Source organism: Nasonia vitripennis, chromosome 2 (genome assembly GCF_009193385.2).
Source record: "Nasonia vitripennis strain AsymCx chromosome 2, Nvit_psr_1.1, whole genome shotgun sequence".
Taxonomy (NCBI): Eukaryota; Metazoa; Arthropoda; class Insecta; order Hymenoptera; family Pteromalidae; genus Nasonia; species Nasonia vitripennis.
The window spans coordinates 12,409,890-12,429,056 of NC_045758.1; the positions used below are offsets into that span (position 1 = coordinate 12,409,890).

At 46.1% G+C, this 19,167-nt stretch overlaps 2 protein-coding genes across 12 annotated transcripts in view; one reads left to right on the forward strand and one right to left on the reverse strand.

Moving 5' to 3' along the window:
• The first annotated feature begins 2,563 nt into the window (after positions 1–2,563).
• LOC116416141 lies at positions 2,564–10,217 on the forward strand. The gene is made up of 4 exons (XM_031923246.2): positions 2,564–4,872; positions 5,310–5,593; positions 5,664–5,794; positions 6,469–10,217. The coding sequence occupies exons 1-4, from the start codon at positions 4,602–4,604 to the stop codon at positions 6,632–6,634; spliced, it is 852 nt and encodes a 283-aa protein (XP_031779106.1). The 5' UTR covers positions 2,564–4,601; the 3' UTR covers positions 6,635–10,217.
• LOC100122759 (protein gustavus) overlaps positions 7,010–19,167 on the reverse strand; it is a 289,744-nt gene continuing 277,586 nt past the window's right edge. For 6 of the 11 annotated variants that reach the window (XM_031923239.2, XM_031923240.2, XM_031923243.2 and 3 more), the window contains 5 exons: positions 18,462–19,021; positions 13,714–13,943; positions 13,014–13,344; positions 12,767–12,925; positions 11,688–12,678 (listed from right to left, as the gene is read on the reverse strand). In XM_031923239.2, coding sequence (XP_031779099.1) covers positions 12,539–12,678; positions 12,767–12,925; positions 13,014–13,344; positions 13,714–13,943; positions 18,462–19,021 — 1,420 coding nt within the window. In that variant the 3' untranslated portion in view covers positions 11,688–12,538. Of the gene's footprint in view, positions 12,679–12,766; positions 12,926–13,013; positions 13,345–13,713; positions 13,944–14,479; positions 14,653–14,679; positions 15,068–18,461; positions 19,022–19,167 lie in introns of those variants that run through there. The other 5 variants (XM_032596594.1, XM_031923238.2, XM_032596593.1 and 2 more) reach the window with 3 other exon arrangements.

Here is a 19,167-nt window from a genome sequence, read left to right on the forward strand (position 1 = left end):
GCCTGGATGGGTCTATACGGCTTGGGCCGCTTATGGTAGTATTATGCAGTTACACGCGGGTTTAATTGCGTTATATTAAAACGTTGTATCACTTTGTATCAAACAGATTTGCTACCTTATAACTAGGTTAAGTTTGAAACGCTGCATTACCGCTTTCAGCTGGACATCACCAAGAATCCACGCGTAAAAATCCGGCTGCTCCGCCAAAAGCTCCGAACCTCGAGAAGTGACGAAATCACGGGTATCCCTGTCTCGCTGCATAAACATGACGTCGATCGAGGCAAACCAACGCGCGCGGCAACTATCCCAAACTCTGTGCACATCCTCGGGAAACGGGAACAAATCGTCGGCGCTAGTCGACTGTCAACCCGCGAGTCAGCGCCACCGCTTGTCTCCGAGCGAGAGATGGCAATTCCGGCGAGAAATAAAACACGTCTCCATAGCTCTGCACGAGCGAAGCATCAATGCGTGAAACCAAGTCATCGTTTCGAATAAGCATTCACCGCCCGCGGCATTTTTCCGCGAGAAAATCGTAAACGTCTCGCGCTATTGTGCGCACTCGTAATAAAGAAAAGCTCGAGGCGCGAAGTAATTGACAGAAGAGAATCGAACAAAAGACGACTAATAGGCTTTCATGAGCGCGAAAAAACAAGCTCGTTAATCAAGCCGAGCGAAATAAAAGAGAACAAATCTCGGCCGACTATTATTCATCCCTCGCGCGATATCGGATAGCGAATCGAATGCGGCCGATAGAGGCAGAATATAGAGAACGCCGCGGCGAAAGAAAAGTGAAAATACGCGGCTCCGAGGCTTTGCGCGTGATTTACGTCGCATACATAACGCGAGCGCGCCGGTTTTTGTTGCTCGATGAATTTCGAAAACTTTTCAACCGCGCCGCATTCAAAAAAACGTCGAAACTTTCCCGCGCGCTGCCTTTCATTACATCCCATTTGGCAGTTCGAGAAAAGGGCCGCGAAGCGTTTCAGCTCGGAAAAAAAACGCGCCGAAGACTCTCTCGGGAAGATTTTTCAGCGCGGGAAACAAAGGGCGATTTAGTCCCTCTCGCTGGCTGCACGTACACGTCAACGGAGGTGAATCTGGGTCGCGCGCGCTTGCTCGATACCTCGTCCGCGTCTATATAAATCCTTTTTCCGCTATGATACTCGCTCTCTCTCTCGTATATTATATACGGACCTTGAGCAGCTCGCTGCATCCCTCGGTTTCAATTGCAGCGAGCGCGGAGATAAAAGGGCGGCGATGTAGAGTCGTGTAAGGCCAGGGTCGATGGGCCGCCGGCAACGTCGGGGGGCTGCGCAGCCTCGGGACATCTGTAAAGCGCGAGCGATGAATGTTTGACGCCGCGTCTTGACCGCCGGGGGGCCTCTTTCGACACTCGCGCGATTAAAAATTCAAAGCAGACGCCGGCTCCTATGCAGTTCGTTTACTCGGCTGCTGCTGCATGCAGCGGTGTGTCTCGATCGATTCGCTGATGTATAAAAGCTGCCTGTGTGTGCGCTTTATTTTCGCTGAAATTTAAATGAAAAATTCACCTCATCGGGAATAGCGGCTGGATTCCAGGGCCGCTGATTAAATTCATCATCGGATTTTCGCGTGTATAGTATAGACTATAAGCTCGCGTTACAGCGTTATGGAATTTAAAAATTTTGCGCGGGAAATACCTCTGTAAATTCCTGCACGTGCCGCGTTACGAGCTGGTTATGCGTCGAGAGGTGTACACGAGGGAGAATCGTGTAATGAATTAGGCTGCGCGCAATCGATCGCGAGTTTGACGAACCGGTGCGTGATACGCGTCAGTAGTAACGTTCCGAGTCGATCAGACGGCGGAAGCTATGGTTCCCTAATTAATTGCCTCCACCTGTGTGTATGTTTCTGTTCGTGCACCGATACACATACTCCGTCAGTGTCTTTTTACCTCGTTCTCGCGCTGTATGCATGGGGCTTTGTCGTCCTCTTTTTTTCTCTCTCTCTCTCTCTCTCTCTCTCTCTCTCTCTCTCTTCTTATACTTTGCCGGTTTTTGGAGCATATTAAATCGCATTTGGAGCGAGGGAAGAACTAGTTCATCGCTCGTTATTTATAAAAGCCGACTGATAAAAATAACGGCGTGTAAATAAAAGGGAGCTGCGAAGGCCGCTCTCGTCCTCGGGAACGAAAGCTCACAGCCGAGCTGCCTTTTATACGCCGCGTACGATCGAAATATTTCATCTCGATACCTGATAAAAAAGAAAATTGAAACCGCGAAATTGAAATCACAGAGGCGTCGGCGGTGGCCTATCATTCCCGCGCTATCGTACATAGCTGAGGTAAGAATAAAAGCGGCTCTCTAAAAATATACACGTCGGGCGAGCTGCGCGCGCGTTGGCGTAAAATCGACTCCGTCTCTTCTCGGGACATCGTATCGGGGGCCGACCTCGATATACAAGCGGACGAGAGAGTGAGTGCGATGCTCATCGATACGGAGGCCGATGCGATAAATAAGGGCCTATTTTACATTTTTTATATATAGAAGTAGTGCGCGCGCGAGAGCCGCTCTCCGATGTGCGCGGGATAGGACTGATGAGGCCTTGCGCACCAGTGAGAGAGTGCATAGCTGGCCCGTCGCGCGGAGGAAATTAATTTGCCCGAACGGGGATGTCGATGGCTCCTCCGAGAGAGGTGGGGATGGCCTCAATTGCTACTCGATGTGAAATATAGGGCTACTCTGAACCGAGGGAGACTGCACTATATATATATATACTGTGTCGGGAGCTTTCGACTGCGATAAGACTGCGGATGTTTTAATATTCTGATAATGGGGGATATGGTACCTATATAGTTTTCGCTGAGTCGCAGGATGTGGAATAATGCGGAGATCAATTTTTTTTCTTTTTTCTTTCGAGGACGTTGAAAAAGTATGTCGGGATATTAACGTTTAAATCCTCGTGAAATTCGCCAATCAAGCTGGAATTTTCGAAAAGATAATTTTATACGCTCCGGCGAGTATAGCCGAGGAGTCCTTCGAAAGCGCACATTTTTGTGGTGTATTATACCAGCGAGGAAAATCGATGTATCATTCGCGGGCGACCACATATAGCCCCGAGAGAGAATCTGCGCCGTATTTATACGATCAAACGTTGAAACGTCGAATTTTCCACTTTGACAGATCCCGTCGAGCCGCGGCGAGATAAAACTGCGCCCGAGCTGTCTAACAAACTCTCTGACTTTTATTTTTATTTACATCGCAGAACATCTCCGCTCGTCGAATTTTTCCAATAAATCCGAGTAAACACGTTTGTCCGTCTTTATTAAAAATATTTCATCGGATGTCCTTGCCGAGCACAAGCCCCCAGCCTCATTCATATACACATCGCACCCAATGCTCGAAGTTTTTTTCAACGCAAAATCCACACACCCCTGCCAATTTCAATAATCCTCCTTTTCCGACTACTCCTATGTGGATAAGGGCAGCCTCCCACGAAGGAAAATCAGTCGGAGAGCGATCAATCGAATTCACTCCGACTTTTCTTATCTCCGAGTACAAGATAATTGCGTTTTCTGCTCTCTCTCTCTCTCTCTCTCTCTCCCTTCCTTCCCCCACTACGGAGCTTTCACGCCAGAGAGCCGGTCCCTTTAAAAGCTCGATTCAAGCCCCTCGGACGTATGTAGGTAAACCCCCTCGACGTAACCTTGCGCCAGGGGCCACGTAGTACACAGCTGACGGTAATCCACCTACACATCCAGAGAAAGAAAAAAGCGCTGCAGTCATCCCCTTGCTCGAGCGAGCAACCCCTATGCTACACTCATCGCCATAGCAACCCCGTCGTCGTCGCCGTCGCCGCCGGAAAATCAACGCTACCCTACGAGAGCGACGACTCTCTCTCTCTCTCTCTCTCTCTCTCTCTCTCTCTCTATTCCGGCGCCTTCCGTCACGATTTGCATGTAATTATTTTCCTTTCGTCGCTGAATTCTTGCTCAAGAGAGAGAGAGAGAGAGAGAGAGAGAGAGAGAGAGAGAGAGGAATTCAAGCTTAGGTACACAGACGAAATTCTCGAGACGATTTTCTCGAGAACGAGCCACTCGACGAGCTGCGGGTACTTGGCTGTATAATCCGTTTAGCGACTCCTCTTTTATATTTTCAAGTTTCTCCCGCGCATTATTCTTATGAGCAAAACCGCGAGTAATTTTCAAGAGCGAGAGTGTATACTAAAATAATTCGTTTCACGACTTTTTTTAATTTAGTGAAAATCGTTACGAGGGAAATCGAAAAGAAAAAGTCCCCCGCACTTTCGTGTGTGGTGGCACACTTTTTTCCCGCTCGGAAACTCCATATGCAAATAAAGCCGCACGCAGAGCATAACGGAGATCCGCGCTGGTCATCCCGCCCAGCGAACCGAATGATCGTCGTCATCCTCGAACATTACCCGTCTCCGTCGGCGCACATACACACGAGCCTACAGCCCGCTGGTCCGGTCAGTCGCGCTACAGAACAATGCCGATACACAGCCCATCGCCAGCCTCTTGATTTATCAGGCGTTCCACCCCCGCAGTGCGCGATATTACAGCAGACCTAAAAAGAAAAGTGATTTGTGGCTTCGATTAAAAGATGCTTCTCCTCTTCCTCCTTCCCAACTCGGTCCTGGCCGTCGTTAATCCTTCTCCGAGCCCGACGCCATCCTCGTCGTCCCTATCGGTGCTCCTGCCCCCGACGAACCACTCGAGCAGCGTCGAAATGAACGCGGCGATGATGCAGCAGCAGGAGAAGAAAGTGGAGCCCGACTGGTCGCCCAGTCTGCCTGATCTAACGCAAATGCAACAGCAGCAGTACAGCTACACTCCACCTCCGCCCTTCATGCCAGCCAACTATTACCTGCCCGGTAAATGCAAGCTTTTGTTTCTATTCTCCCCGTGTAGGTGTGTGTGTGTGTGTGTCTTTGAATTGAAGGGCACAATGGGAACGATAGAAACTGTGATTTACGCGCGGGACTCCGGGGGAATTTCCGCTGGAATGTCGTCTGTGTATGTGTGTGCATGAAAGGGCTCGCGAAAGATATGCGAGATAAAACCCGGTACAACTCGGAAAGCGCGCGGTATCCCGCGAATCCCCAGTATAATTCGATTCCGCGGCTTTCAAACATTTGCTTTGACGCGTGTAAAAAAAGGCTGCCCCCCGCGTTTTTACCCCTGAATAATTCGCATATTTTTCCCGAGCGCTCTGTGCGTATCCGTTTCACTAGTTCGATACATCCTTCGGATACGCGCACAACGAAGTGTAGGCATTAAATCAATCGAACGAGATGGACTGCTTCCACAGGCAATAATCATTACGGGCCAGCAGCCCCGTCGACAGAGTTCCGGGCGAGCGAGCACTACGTCTACCCTTTCGAGCCGCAGAGCTACGCTTATCCTGTGTCGGCGCCGTCGATAGACTCGGCGCTGATACCCACGGCTAAGCACTTCGTTATCGTCAGCTTCATCGGCCTGCTACTGCTCTTCGCCGTGATTCAGAACTCCATAGCCGCTGCCAAGCGCAAGGACGCCCTCGTCGAGGTGCTATCCAACCGGAGGAAGAGGGAACTCGTCGCTCTCGATGACATGGTACTTGGTATTTCATGTGTAATTCTTTAGAGCGTGAGAGCTTTGTGATTAACTCGGGAAAACTTTTCAGACACCGGAGCTGGTATCGGCGCTGAAAGAGGACGCCCGAGTGCGCTGCATCCAGCGCACGCTTTGTTACGAGAATCGCAAGCTCCTCGAGGATCTCGGCTTCGTCGGCAAAGTTCTCGGCAAGTATTTAACGTGAGTATCCCATTACCCTTTTACCTATCTCTCTTGTACGCTGACAATAATTGCCGGAGACTTCTCTTCTTCTCCGACGGAAAAACTTCCGGCGAACTTTCTCGACGGACGATATAGGACGATATATATCTCGTCTCTCTCCACTTTGGCAGTGACAAACGCGCGACTTGTGTTTCCCGGCTTTTCGATATTTCGCGTGTATATACGAGCGGAATAGAGAGGAGTTTTAAAGTTGCCGCGAGATGCAACTTTTCGATGAAAAAGCAGAGATCCAGCGCTCGTGACGACTCTCTCTCTCTCTCTCTCTCTCTCTCTCTCTCTACCCCGAACGAGACGACACTATGGGCGCTCGCGCGCGGAATATGGAAGCGCAATTCCAACTTTTACATCGCTGCTCTTATTGAATCCCTCTATCTCTATCTCGTATAGCATTGTCCGTGAAATGATTTTAGTGCCGGAACGAGTTTTCCGATTCCACCTACTCTGCAGCACTGCGCGCAAGCGAGAGAATGGAATTCTTTTCAGAGGCCAGATATTATATTCGATTCCCGCGCGCTGCACTTGTTTTTCAATTTTACATCATCTTCCGCTCCTCGAGCGATTTCATCGAATCGAATATCGCGTCTTTGTTATATACTAGTTTCTACGTGAATCTCGCGGGCGTTTGTTCTCAGGCGTGGCGTGCAAAGTTCGCTGAAAGAGTTATCGCCTGGCTGGGATCGGCTCGTCGAGGACGCGGCCAATGCCGGACTCAGAGGCGAAGATTGCGACGTTGTCTACAGAGACTGCAATTTTGTTGAAACTCCAGATGAGGCGGCGATCGATGACGAGGAAGAATAGACGCGCTAGACTCGCTGCTCTGCGATGAATGAACAAGCAACTGGAGCATCATGGCTGCTGCTGCTGCTGCCGCTCTAGTGCATCGCGTGTGTCTCTGCATAAAGAGAAAATGAATCGTACATGTGTGTGCGTGTATATTCTGTGCAGCGGGAATTTAGAGCGATGCTTAGAGACACGCGATCTCTTCTTGCATTCTTTTTTTTTCGTACTTTAGCGTGTAAGTGTTGCAATTTGTAAATAACAGCGCGATTGCTGCGGGCGTTCTAGTTTTTAAGCTCTGAAAATTATTATGGTGTGCATGTCATTGAGATGTTGAATAAAAAGAAAAACGATGTACGGAAGAGATGGTTTTCGGAGTAAGAAAACAAGCCCAAGTAATGGTTTCTCAATTTTTAATTACAATACGTTGTTTTGCTTGTTTTTTATCGCTACAAACATCGACATCCAGCCTGAACTATTTTATAGACAGCATAGTCTGCTCTCTACGCTCACTTCGATGCTCTCTTTCGCACTCTTCCGTTCACTCTCAGTTTCTCACACTCGCTTTTAATCCGTTTTTTTCTTTTCATTATTTTTATTCAAATTCGCACATTCTCGCGCGTTTCTCTCGCACACTCTCACTTGGAATCATATTACATTATATAAAAAATATGAAATCACGAACGAAAACAGAGGATAATGGAGACAATGATAAAATTGCGCTGATACTTCAATCACCTCTTATACTCTCGCTCTCGCTCGCTCTCAACTAATTACATAACACTATCGTTATTATCGTTCATAACATTAAGGCATTACGTATTTATAAGTTCTCCATTGCTCCGTATCGTCGCGCTATACAGCAATTATGTATCGCTAAGTCGCATTTTCTTTTTATATAACTTAAATCATAGACGGTGAGATCGCTCGTTGCAATAGTCCAGGCTTATAAACACAATGAAAATCATAAAATATATGTATAAATATTTTTAGTCGAACGCATATACAATCGGTGTACAAGAACGGAAATGGAGATAGTTCTCTGATGCCCATCAGCCGATTTCGTTTGTCCCCCTGCACTCTTTAAACGATGTGCAGGCGAGCAACGCATCCAGCCCCTTTGCAGTGTTTCAAGTATAGACGCATCTCTTTTCGCGCACTTTGAGCAAGAAAATTACAAAAAAATCCATACCGTATAACGTCGCGTGCGGTTTATGCGCGCACACGCGAATCGAGGGCACGAAAGCGTTCGAATATCTTTCTCTCTTGTGGCGAAGGCGTTATTTTTTTTTACTTTTTATCAGTCACAAAAGTTAGTTGCGCGTTAAAATACGGATTAATCGTCCGTAAATGACCGCAGCTGGCGCGCTTAATTGATTATCGCGAAAAGCGTCAGCGGACATTCGTAATTTTCAAGCACGCTATTTTCTTCTTTTGTTAGACTTTGAGCGTATACGGGGATACGATCAACGGCAGAAATAAAAAAGGACTTGCGAAGTCGCTCGCAATAATAACAAAATTAGTAAAATTGAAAAACGCGTAAACAAATTTATTTGCTGCAAGCTGCAAACTAACTGTCACTAGTGTACATAACAGAGAATCGAAGGTTCGTATGCGGTTGTCAATTATCATTTGATAAGAACCGAAAGAAAGAAAAAAGAAAATAAAACAAAATGAAACATGTTCATTCATTGAAAATACATTGCTTTGACCGGTGCACTGACACAAATCTTGCGAACGCGCGAAATGCCTTTAATCTCTTTGTTTTTCTCTCGTGAAAGCATAGCGCGCGCCGAATTGTCTCTGTTTCTCTTAAAAAGACTGACACTCGCATTCTCACACAGCCTCTCGTCGTCAATTATTCGCACATCAATTTTCATCATGTTTTCTCTGCGGCGAAATCGTCGCGTAACTCACTTCTTCATCCGGTAGTTATGTCATTAGATATCGTTACAAAAGTATTACTATGTACAAGCTCCAGAAACACTGGCCTCACTCGCGTTAGACTCGCTTGAGTCAGGCTTTCGTCAATTCATTTCTCATGCTCGAGTTCGTTTATACTTTCAAATTTTCGAATAAGAGTATAGCTACATCGATCGCCAATTTACACTGTCCACACGTCTGTTTGTTCTCTCGTGGACCTGAACTCATATCGGATCCAAGCGCGAGTTGGTCACTTCGCGAGAATGGCACTGTTCCTTTCGACGAATCGAACCTCTCAAACAATTTTTAGCTGAAGTGGTCGAGTAATATATGCTTTTTTTTGTTAATTTTCTCGCTTTTTTGTTTAATTATTTTTGCGTTATCATTTATTTCATGTCTCGGTCAACGCGTGGCCGTCACTTTTCGCGTTAAGACGAGTATCTCTGGCAATTGTGAAACAATTATCTAAGCAAGACCAAGATCGAGGCACCGAAGAGCTCGGAGGCCGAAGTAGGGTGGTGTGCTTGTTCGGCTCGTCGGAAAAGAAATAACGTAGGCACGACAAAGAATAAAAAAAAGAGAGGGTCTCGCATCGAAACGAAGATGTCAGAGGAGACAGAAGAGAGAAAGAGTAGACGAGGTTCGTCGTCGGTAGAATGTAAAGAATTTGAAAGTTTGAGTATTCTCTGGTATAAAAACACTTGTTTACTTTCTTAGTCGTTTATTAGCTTTAAAATTGTTCATCATTACTATCTGTAATCATCAATGCGTTAAAAATTATAACAAGAACCGTCTCGATTCTCAACTCTTTCTCTCGAATCTCGCTCCTCTTTATCCTAGTTTTCCACCTCTCTTTTTTTGCATACGTTGTTGTCGTCGTCATTTTTTATCAGATATTTTCCTCCCCACATCGAGGAGAAAACGTACAATTTTATGCATATTAAACAAATTTATGCGACGTATACATAACTTTGTCCGAGCTCGAAAATGATACAGTCCTAAAAGGGTCAATCGATCGTCGAGCCTACCGTATAAAATGAAGCCATATTACGTCGACTAACACAATAATCGCTTAATCAATTAAACTATCAATTGATATAATAATATTAATATTAGCAATAATAATATGTACAATATTCTAACGCTATTTGTTCTGTCCAGTATGCTCGAAACGTGACCGCGTCCGGATCTTATAAAATATTATCGATACAACGCGGTCCGTAGTATGCTTCGCACATACGTTAGTCCTTTATATTTATAATAAATTTATAATGACCTTAGCATACACGTCTCTTTCTCTCTGTTTTTCCTCTAAAATGTATGGTACTTATGTGCTTTCTTTTCTTAGGCTTGCAAAATCTCACAAAGTTCATTGTCACAGTCAAGAAGTATTATTCTATCATCGACATTTACATGAACTAGAGTTCGATTGTGCTCGTGTTCATTTATATAAAATACGACAAATTATGAGTGGTCACGCTTTTTTCTCATACAGCGAGTTCGTTTCGTCGGGAACATTGGGAAGTTTTTCTGCATTCTATGCAATGCTCAGGTATGCGTTTCTGTACTGAAAATGAATTCTGATGGTGTTGAAGAAAAAATTGAAAATCAAGCGCGTCTATCCAGAAGATCTCATTTGAATTTTTATTGTTTTGTTTAATCAAATTATTAAAAAAAAAAATTATAATCTAAATAAATAAGTAATGAAAAATGAACTAAGCAATTTGGAAGACGCGACACGTCACGAGCATTCAGTCTCGAACAACTAAAAAAACACTACTTATAAACATGTGCGTGGATCGATTTTCGGAAGGTTCGGTAATAATAAATTGTACAATCGGTCACGTGAGAGAAACTGGGAATGTCATAAACACGAAAAAACTCAATCCGTAAAACAAGGAATTCACTTTTTCGTCTCGACGATTTTCATTCATCAGTTTAGAGCGAAATATCGATTGCCAAAATTATGTTAGAAAAAAATTTCTGTCTTTTGACTAAAGTTCGAGACTTTGAACAAATATCGATACCTATATAATTCTTAGTCTGCTTGAAATCGCTAAGCAGCGAAAGACAATTTATCATGCGATCATCGCTTCATCGTCGAGAAGACAAATGTTAACGTATCTATGTACATCTTACAAAGCCATTTAACGGCTTATTCTTACGCCTTACAATTTTTTTCTGTTTAAATCAGATACCGTACAAACTCTACACAAAAATAACCCTACACCCTACACAAAATAACTCTACACACATATTCGCTACACGTTAAAACTCTACACAGATATTTACTACACACAAAAACTCTACACGCATTTTTGATTATTTAACTACACCGTAAAACTCTACACAATCGTGTAACTTATTGTTGCAACAATGGATAACAATAGCTTATACGATTGTGTAGAGTTTTACGGTGTAGTTAAATAATAAAAATGCGTGTAGAGTTTTTGTGTGTAGAGTGTTTTCGTGTAGCAAATATGTGTGTAGAGTTATTTTTTGCAGGGTGTAGGGTTATTTTTGTGTAGAGTTTGTACGGTGTCTAAATCAAGTGACGAAAACATAATAAGAACAAAGCTATTAACTAGACAGACCAGTCATAAGTTGTCATGCTAATAGTATAGTAGTTACACGTCCGATACAATTATTATCGACATTCATCATTATCATCGCTTAATCATCATTGTATCCATCGTCGTCCTCAAGTCTTACTTTATAATATTCGATGACAGTTTTACTTCTTACTTATAATCTTTCTGCCACTGCCTTAATTACTCAGTCAGGCAACCCACTTTATTGTTGAATTCCAAACTTTGGACGATATAGATTCTTTTTTTTTCAAGAAACAATTATGCGCTTATAATATTGTACAGTAAGACTGTGAACACGACGAGACTGATAGCACAAATCCACAACTTATTACACGTATCACGCAAGAAAAACAAAAAGAAAGCATGACACACAGACATTGTTTTCGTGAAATTCAAAAATCTCCTCGCAAATCTCGAAATTTTGGTTCATCTACGATACACGCAAACCACTATAGTTTTCGTTAGATCTAGCATGCTTAAAAAATTATTTAATAAAACCAAGTCTATTGGAAGGTGGCTGTTCATTCGGCTGGCTTTCGTTACTGTACACACATTTTCACTTTTTCGTGTAATTGATTAGCAATCGTTTTTTTTATATTCAACGTAAATTTTCTTCTAGACCTGCTCGGCACTCGACAAATGTTCTTTCTTGTCATAAGTTAATTTTTTTTTTATTTTTAGATCCTCACCCACTCGCGATGCTGGACTAGAGCATAAGCCCTGAATTTTTAGTGAGGGGAGAAAGTCATTCGTAGATCTATTTGGTCTCCAGGCTCGACTAAGTCTAACATTTTACTGGCCAATCTTGAAGTACCGCCAAGATCGCACGAATTCTCACCGCGCAGCGTGTCTCCGGTATAAAATTCTCTTATAATTGCATTTCAGCGCAGCAATTTAGTTTTTCAATCCGCACTAAATTTTTCCACGCACACACCCTTTGCCGCAACAGAACTAATTAAAATAAAACAAAAAAAGGAAAATGGACAATCACTGAGAATTGTCGATCATTTTAACAATTAATAAAGATAATCGCATATGAAAAACATAAAACAACAATACTAACTAATAATTTCCTACACTCGACATTCAAAAACCAAATCCCGAACCGAAATACTATGAGTCAATCGAACAAAAATAAACTCGACAGACTCGACTTTGCTATTTCGCTTCAGCGATTGCTGATGATTAAGCGACTTTTTCATCATTTGTACTTAATATTCACATTTTCCTTTTTTCCATTCCTTACTCAATAAGAGAGACACGCAGCTATCGGTGGGCTTTGCTCGATGGCATACGAGGGGTTTGGCGGGTCCCCTGTGCGTTGTAGTTTATAACGGTGTCGCATGGTTATTGTAGTCATAGTAGTCGTGATCGTAGTTGATGTGGCGTCTCAGAAAACATTAGTTTGTGGTTACCTCCTGTCTCTGTATAGGAGATAAGTCTTCATTGCTAGCGGCAGGTTCAATTCGTTAATCTTATCTTCCAGTCGTTCTTTTCCGATTCGCTGTCGGATGACTCGCCGACATAGATCCATGAGAGGCAATGGTTCAGCTGAAAAAAGATTTCGTTTAGAGTTTGCATAGTCGACGAAAAAATTCGGGCAAAAGTTTCTCGCCAAGCTTGAAATAAAAATACTCACGATCAAGGCCACCGATGTATTTCATGGTGATCTCGCAATGACCCCAAACTGCCGAAACAATAGGATACAGCTTTCTGCCTTTGAGTCCTCTAAACGCTACACCCAGGTACTGGCCTTCTACGACGAATGCTAATGTACCCTCATCCATGTCGAGTACCACTGTAAATAAATACAAGCTGCATTAGTATCACACATCGAAAGGATCGACAACAAAAATCCTCAATGTCAATGAAGAACCCGTACTAACCCAAAAATTTGTCAGGAACGATAAATGATTCTTCTGGTTTGAGGAGCGCAGGGTACGTAATCCCATTGTTATTTTTCGAGTCGTGGTAAAGCTTGTTTCTGCCAAGGTCCCAACCCCAGCTGAGCTCGTTATTGCCTACGAGACTCTGGTAGCCGACGCTGTGCAGAGGAGCGTCTGCCGTTGCGACGCCGACGACGGCGTGCGTGCCACGTTGCCTTGTACTCCAGTGAAGCTCCCACACGTGCAAGCCCTTCGTGTAACCGACCTTCCCCCGTATGCAGTCCGTACTTTGTGCGACGGGGTGCCGGTGGAACGTAAGTTTGTCATCATCCTGCATTGGGTAATAAATCATTAGAACTAGCACAATTTTCTATTTTGCAATGCGAATGCCAGAGTGGAGCCCCATTTACAGCAACGTATATAGAGAGAGAGAGAGAGAGTCTAATTGTTCGAGTGCACCCCAAGCCCGATGCTTGACGAAGCCGTTTAGCCGAGCGTATATAACCAGCATTCAAGCGAGGTACAAGCTACGTACGCCGCCAGCAAGAGCGTCTTTGTCGTTCGCGCAGCCGATTCGAGAACTAGGTGTACCCACAGACTGGCGTCGAGCTCGACTCAATGCACACACAGAGAGACGCGCACGTCGATGTAGACAGAGAGTCTCTCTGTGCACTAGGTAAATATGAGAATATACACAAACCTTGACGAAAATATTCAAACTCCTGTCATCAGCGTTCCAGCTGTGATGTACTTGAGTTTCCCGCGAAGCGGGTGGCATGTCCAGCAAAACATCGAGGCGGGCCGGTCGGGAAAAGTCCTGAGCCAATTCGCGTGGCACGACCGATTTGTACGCCGCGGCGCCTCCGCCGATTCCTCCTACTCCACCTCCTGCACCTGCACCGCTTTCGCGCGATACGCTTTTAACGCTACCTGGAAAATTCAAAGCAACATGAATAAACGCGTTCGCACTGGTCGATATATTGCAGTATTGTGTTATTAATTTTTGTCCCTAATGTTTTAATTTCCCGAAATTTTTCAAACCTAAATCAACGTTCATTTTGCCCGAGCAGAATTATTAATATATTCCTCCTGCTCAAGCGGTACATACGCAGAGGCGTTATGTACTATTAGCCGTGCGCTCCTATCTCAACACATTATATGATAAAGCAACAACGTATCAATTTCAAGAAATTCCAAACGACATGCAGCTGATAAGAATTGTTTATTGCTAACAATCAGTCGGAGGAATGAGTTTTGCCACCTCGGAAATTCGACAGAAAGCCGTTTATTGGGAGGATAGAGCTCCGCTGGCGGAGCAAAACAAAGATACGATTTTCAGAAAGCGCTCTTTGTTTGCGGCGTGTCAAAATCGCTGTAGCCCCGACAACGTGCCTGTACACGTATTTATAAGTATAGGTAGCGTCATCGCAAGTAGGTATATGCAGAGATTAAACACATGGATTAACCTGAATTATGAAGAAAATGCAGCTCAGGCCTAGCGAGCGACGAACTTGAAGAAAACAAAACGCACGCGCGCCATCGGGAGGTTTTCCGAGAAGCGGAGCACAGGAGCACATCCACGAGTAAACATAGACTCATTACACAACGCGTTACATCAGGCAGAATATGCCGCGTGGGGAGACGCATTCGTACGCTCTTCAATTACCTCTCAAGCTGTACGAACTAACAATAGTTTTAAACACTTTTCGTTTCTTTCTCGTGCTGCTGGCGTTTTTCGCGCTGGACCGTTTGCGATCACAACAACGCTTCTGCTTCATGTTGGCGCAGACTTTTTTTCTCCTTCTCACTGTCTTTCTCGCCACAGCTGCTCGATTTTTCGCACCGAAGCGACGACTTTTCTGCGTATAGCGATTCTCCTATATTATCTCGATGTGCCGCACTGAACCAACCGAGCGTCGACGAGGTGCTTCGTTCCAGCCCTCTCTATACTCGTGACGATGCTTGCTGAGTGACTAACTAACAATACGTTCAGCGTTGCCGGACGATGTCCCGAGCTTGGTGAAGTACCTATCCCGAAGACTGACGCAGCCGAACAGAGGTTAGGTCGGGCCGGTCGGTAATTTTCGCAAGACACAATCCAACTGAGGCTTCAGATGGCGCTGCCGTCGTCAATCCAATGCACGACAGCCCGACGCCCTTTTGTAGTTTCTACGACCGTGCGACGCCGCGTCCACGTGCGTGCAGTACTTACAGCAGTTGTAGTGCAAACTACATGGGTAATTTGGAGACAAATTTCGCCTCCCCTCAGAGGGCCGAGGAGGATTAGTTTAAGTGTAATTGCGGATGTTCAGGTATGCCGAAACTTCAAGATTTACAGCGCTCGGCGATTATTATATTACACTGCATTATCACAGAGCGACGACGAGCTACCCCTTTGCAGGTCAGTACAGCGTGCGCGCACATTTCCGCAGGAAAGCTGAGGTCCAGGCGACGAAATCGACTCAGTGTGTACCTATAGAGAAGCCAGCGCGGCCCCGAGCGACGAGACTAGAATTATACTCGGCGAGTCCGAAAAAAGAAGGCAGTGGCGTCGCGGCTTTCGAAACGAGAAGGAGAGAGAGAGAGAGAGAGAGAGAAAGACGACGCAACTCGCGGCGGCGAAGGATAGACCGGGGATTTTTTTCGAGGATTTCGGCAGCGAGAACGCACGCACCGCTCGCTTGGGTCTCACAGCACAGAGAGGCAAGCGACGGTCGGGGTTTATTTGCCCGAGCAGCTGTCGAGGGTTCGTTCCCAAGTTTCTTTTCCTTCGAGGGAAAAAGAGAGATGGTCGGGCTCTCTGTGCCATTGCTCTCCTATACGGTCTATACGCTAGGTAGGCCCTGCACTGTGTGTAGAAAGAGAGACAGCGAGAGCGAGCGAGAGAGACGGAGAAAAGGTCCAGGTCTCCAGTGTGCTTATACACGCGCTCTTTTCTCCATCCAGTAGAAAGTCAGGCAGGCGGGCAGGCAGGCAGGAAAAGCTCCGCTCTGCAGCAGCGAGGGACATAATGCAGCCCGTAAATTTTCAGCAGCTGAGCCAGCCTCGTGTATAGATTAATGAGAGGAGACGGTGAATCGATCTTTATCGATGCCGAGGGCACAAAAAGCAGCCCGGAAAATCGACCCTGAGCGAGAAAGTGACTGGACGCTTTATCCGATGGCTGCGTTCGAGGAATCGACTGTTTGAAGAGGTGTGTCTGCCTGTCTGTCTGTGCCATCGTGGAATAAGAAATATTCAAAGCACCGACTCTGATAGTTTTTTATTATTTTTTTCTAGCTCGAAATCGATTTCCTTTCATCGGCGAAAGGAGCAGCTCGTTGCAGGTTATGCGATTGGCTTCCGCGAGGTCGCTAATAACCTCGCGCCGGCTTTTTCCCCGCAGAGACAGAGAGGACTCACTACACTTGCACGATCCCGTGACTGTATGGGAAGCGAATCTTTTTTCGAACGCTCTGCAGAAATTCAACCTCGAGAGGTGAAGATGAAGAAGCAAACCTGTCCTACGCATATGATGGATTGTGTACTTAGGCGAGGTAACGCTTGCGCGTGCGTTGCGCAAGAACGGCCAGCCAAGAACGCGGCCCTGAACCTACATAACGGCCGCAGTCGCGTCTCACCAATATACGTAATCGTACTCGGAAACGGAATTTTCGAATATTCGGAGAGCGAAACGAGTTTCGAAGAGCCATCATTGGCAATCGATTAAACGTTCGACGACGGATTCTCGCGCAGAGCAGAAATAAGATTAAAAAGACAAGTAATGGGAGGCACGACGCCGCGCGAAATGAAAATACCGATCGATGTCAAAACTTTCCCGTGCGGATGCCATTCCTTATAGCACAGCTGCCTTTCGAGATTCGCGGAATGAAACTTTTCTTCGCGGACTGCGGGGAATGCTCGACATTTCGCGATGCAAATCCTCGATCGATCGCCGCTCGGCGCTGCGCAATTAGTATGTAGTCGAGCTTTATTGCGATTCCGAGATGGAGAGAGAGAGAGAGAGAGAGAGAGAAAGCCTCAATTAATCGGTGCGATCAATTGATTGCTGTGCGCGCGCGAGCGTTCGGTTTGATTTTATTGCGGAAAGGAAAACGTATTTCGATGCTGCAGCTCGTACGCGCACACACGGAATTATGATTACACCTGACTAATTCCCAAAGGTTCGAGTTACACCCATATATTATATCACAGCTTGAATAACGTAGGCAACGCGCACGAAATCAATTACATGTCGGCTATCGCGAGCTCATTGTCGGGAGCGATAAACGCTAAGCCTCCATCTCGAAATCCCAATATAACGAGGGATTAATCGCTCGATTCGATTTTCCTATGTATCGCTGAGACTCCACTAATTCGTGAATTAACAACCCAGGTACATGTAGAGCCGGAGTGAAAGGAGGAGGAGAGAATAAAGCCAAGGCCCGAATTCTACGAAGCGCCATACAGGCCGTGATTTAGGCCTCCGCCGTCGTTCTGCCCCCTCCCATTTATTCTGCGCCACACGGAGGGGGGGGGGCGGGAGGAGAAGGGACGACGAGCCCTGCATAAAAAAGAAACCTGCTTACCTGGTGGGCCGACGACGGCTACAGGCAGGTAGTTTAAACCCGCGAGAAACCTTGACCCTGGCTAAAGCGAGTCAACTCGAAATTCGACTGGCCGCGACGACGCCTCTCTCTTTTGCCGCTTCGTAGAGCGCATTATATTATTGTGTATAGCCTACACTCGCCTCCAAAACTTTATCTCCGCTCCGCTGTGTTTGCCTTTGTGTCGCGCGAGTATAATATGTCGATCGGATGTGTATACGGAACAGCTGATGCGCGCACGCATTTATATAGGTAGGGGGGAAATTTTCGAAATTCCCAAGCTTTTTACGATAGGACCGATGCTAAGCTGTCTAATGACACTCTCGCAGTAGTCTTGCTGAATTACCCCCGACGCGTCGCATGGGATAACACCTCTAATTAGATCGTTAGCCCACCCACTCATTACGGGCCGCATAAAAGCGCATTTGCGCACGAATGAGTTTGCCCTCCCCTCTCGACGCTATAACGGCCAGCAGTTTTATTATTTTCATTTCGTTCGACTGCTGGCCAATATGCGCGCGATATTTATTTTCGTTCTGCACACATGTTTGTTTTTCGATTACAGACCGGGCGGGAGCGCGCGCGCGCGCAGGCGAGCGGCCAAATTAAATTAAGGAATTTAATTCGAGCAATAAATATTCAATGATTTTTTGCCGCGCCTCTTCAATTTGCAAAATTAAAGTTCTCGGTGCTGCGTTATACATTTTGGCCGGCAAAAACATAATTGATCGCGCGATTAATTAAGGTAGCCCGCGCGGATACTTTTTATTATAATGCGTACGCGGGACGTATTTTATGAAAAAAAAGTTTACACGCGAATCGAACGAATAAATTAGAACGTCGAAATTCAGTTAGTATATACCTGAAATCTTTTGGCCCATGTTCATGCCCCGGTGGCCACGGTAGTGAGAGCGAGTCGGATGGTGGCGGTGTTCGCTGCACTGCTTGGTGATGGGCAGCTTGTTCCTCGTGTGCCTAACGTTCGTGCTCGCCGTGTACAAATGGTGGTGGTGGTGGTGGTGGTGATGGTTGCTCGAGTGATGCAGGTGATGGTGGTGGTGGTGGTTGTTGCCCTGCTGCTGCTGCTGCTGCTGCTGCTGCTGCTGCTGCTGTTGCTGGCCTGACGAGCTGTTGGTCGTATTGGTTGCGCTGGTCGTGTTGTTAGTAGCTCCGCTGGCCTCTTGCTGCTGCTGTTGGCCAGTCGAGGCGCGCCTTGGGCTGCCGCTCTGAGGGCTGGCCTCGCCGTTGGCGGTACTGCCGCCGCCGCCGCCACCCGAACTGCCTCGGTTGCGAATCCGCAGCAACCTCGTAGCGGCTCCGCTGCCGTTGTTGCCACCGCCGCCGCCTCCACCGCCGCCGCCGCCCCCGCCGCTATTGCCGCGGCTACCGTCTCCGCTTACGCAATGTAGACTGCTAAAATACCTGGAAAAAATTCGCTTTCGTTAGTTATGCGTCGCTTGGATCATTCTCATTTTGTAATGTCTCGGATATCGGGGAGGGTCATGTGTGTGTGTGTGTGTGTGTGTCTCTGTGTATGCATATTTATTTATATACAAATGTTTCTGGAG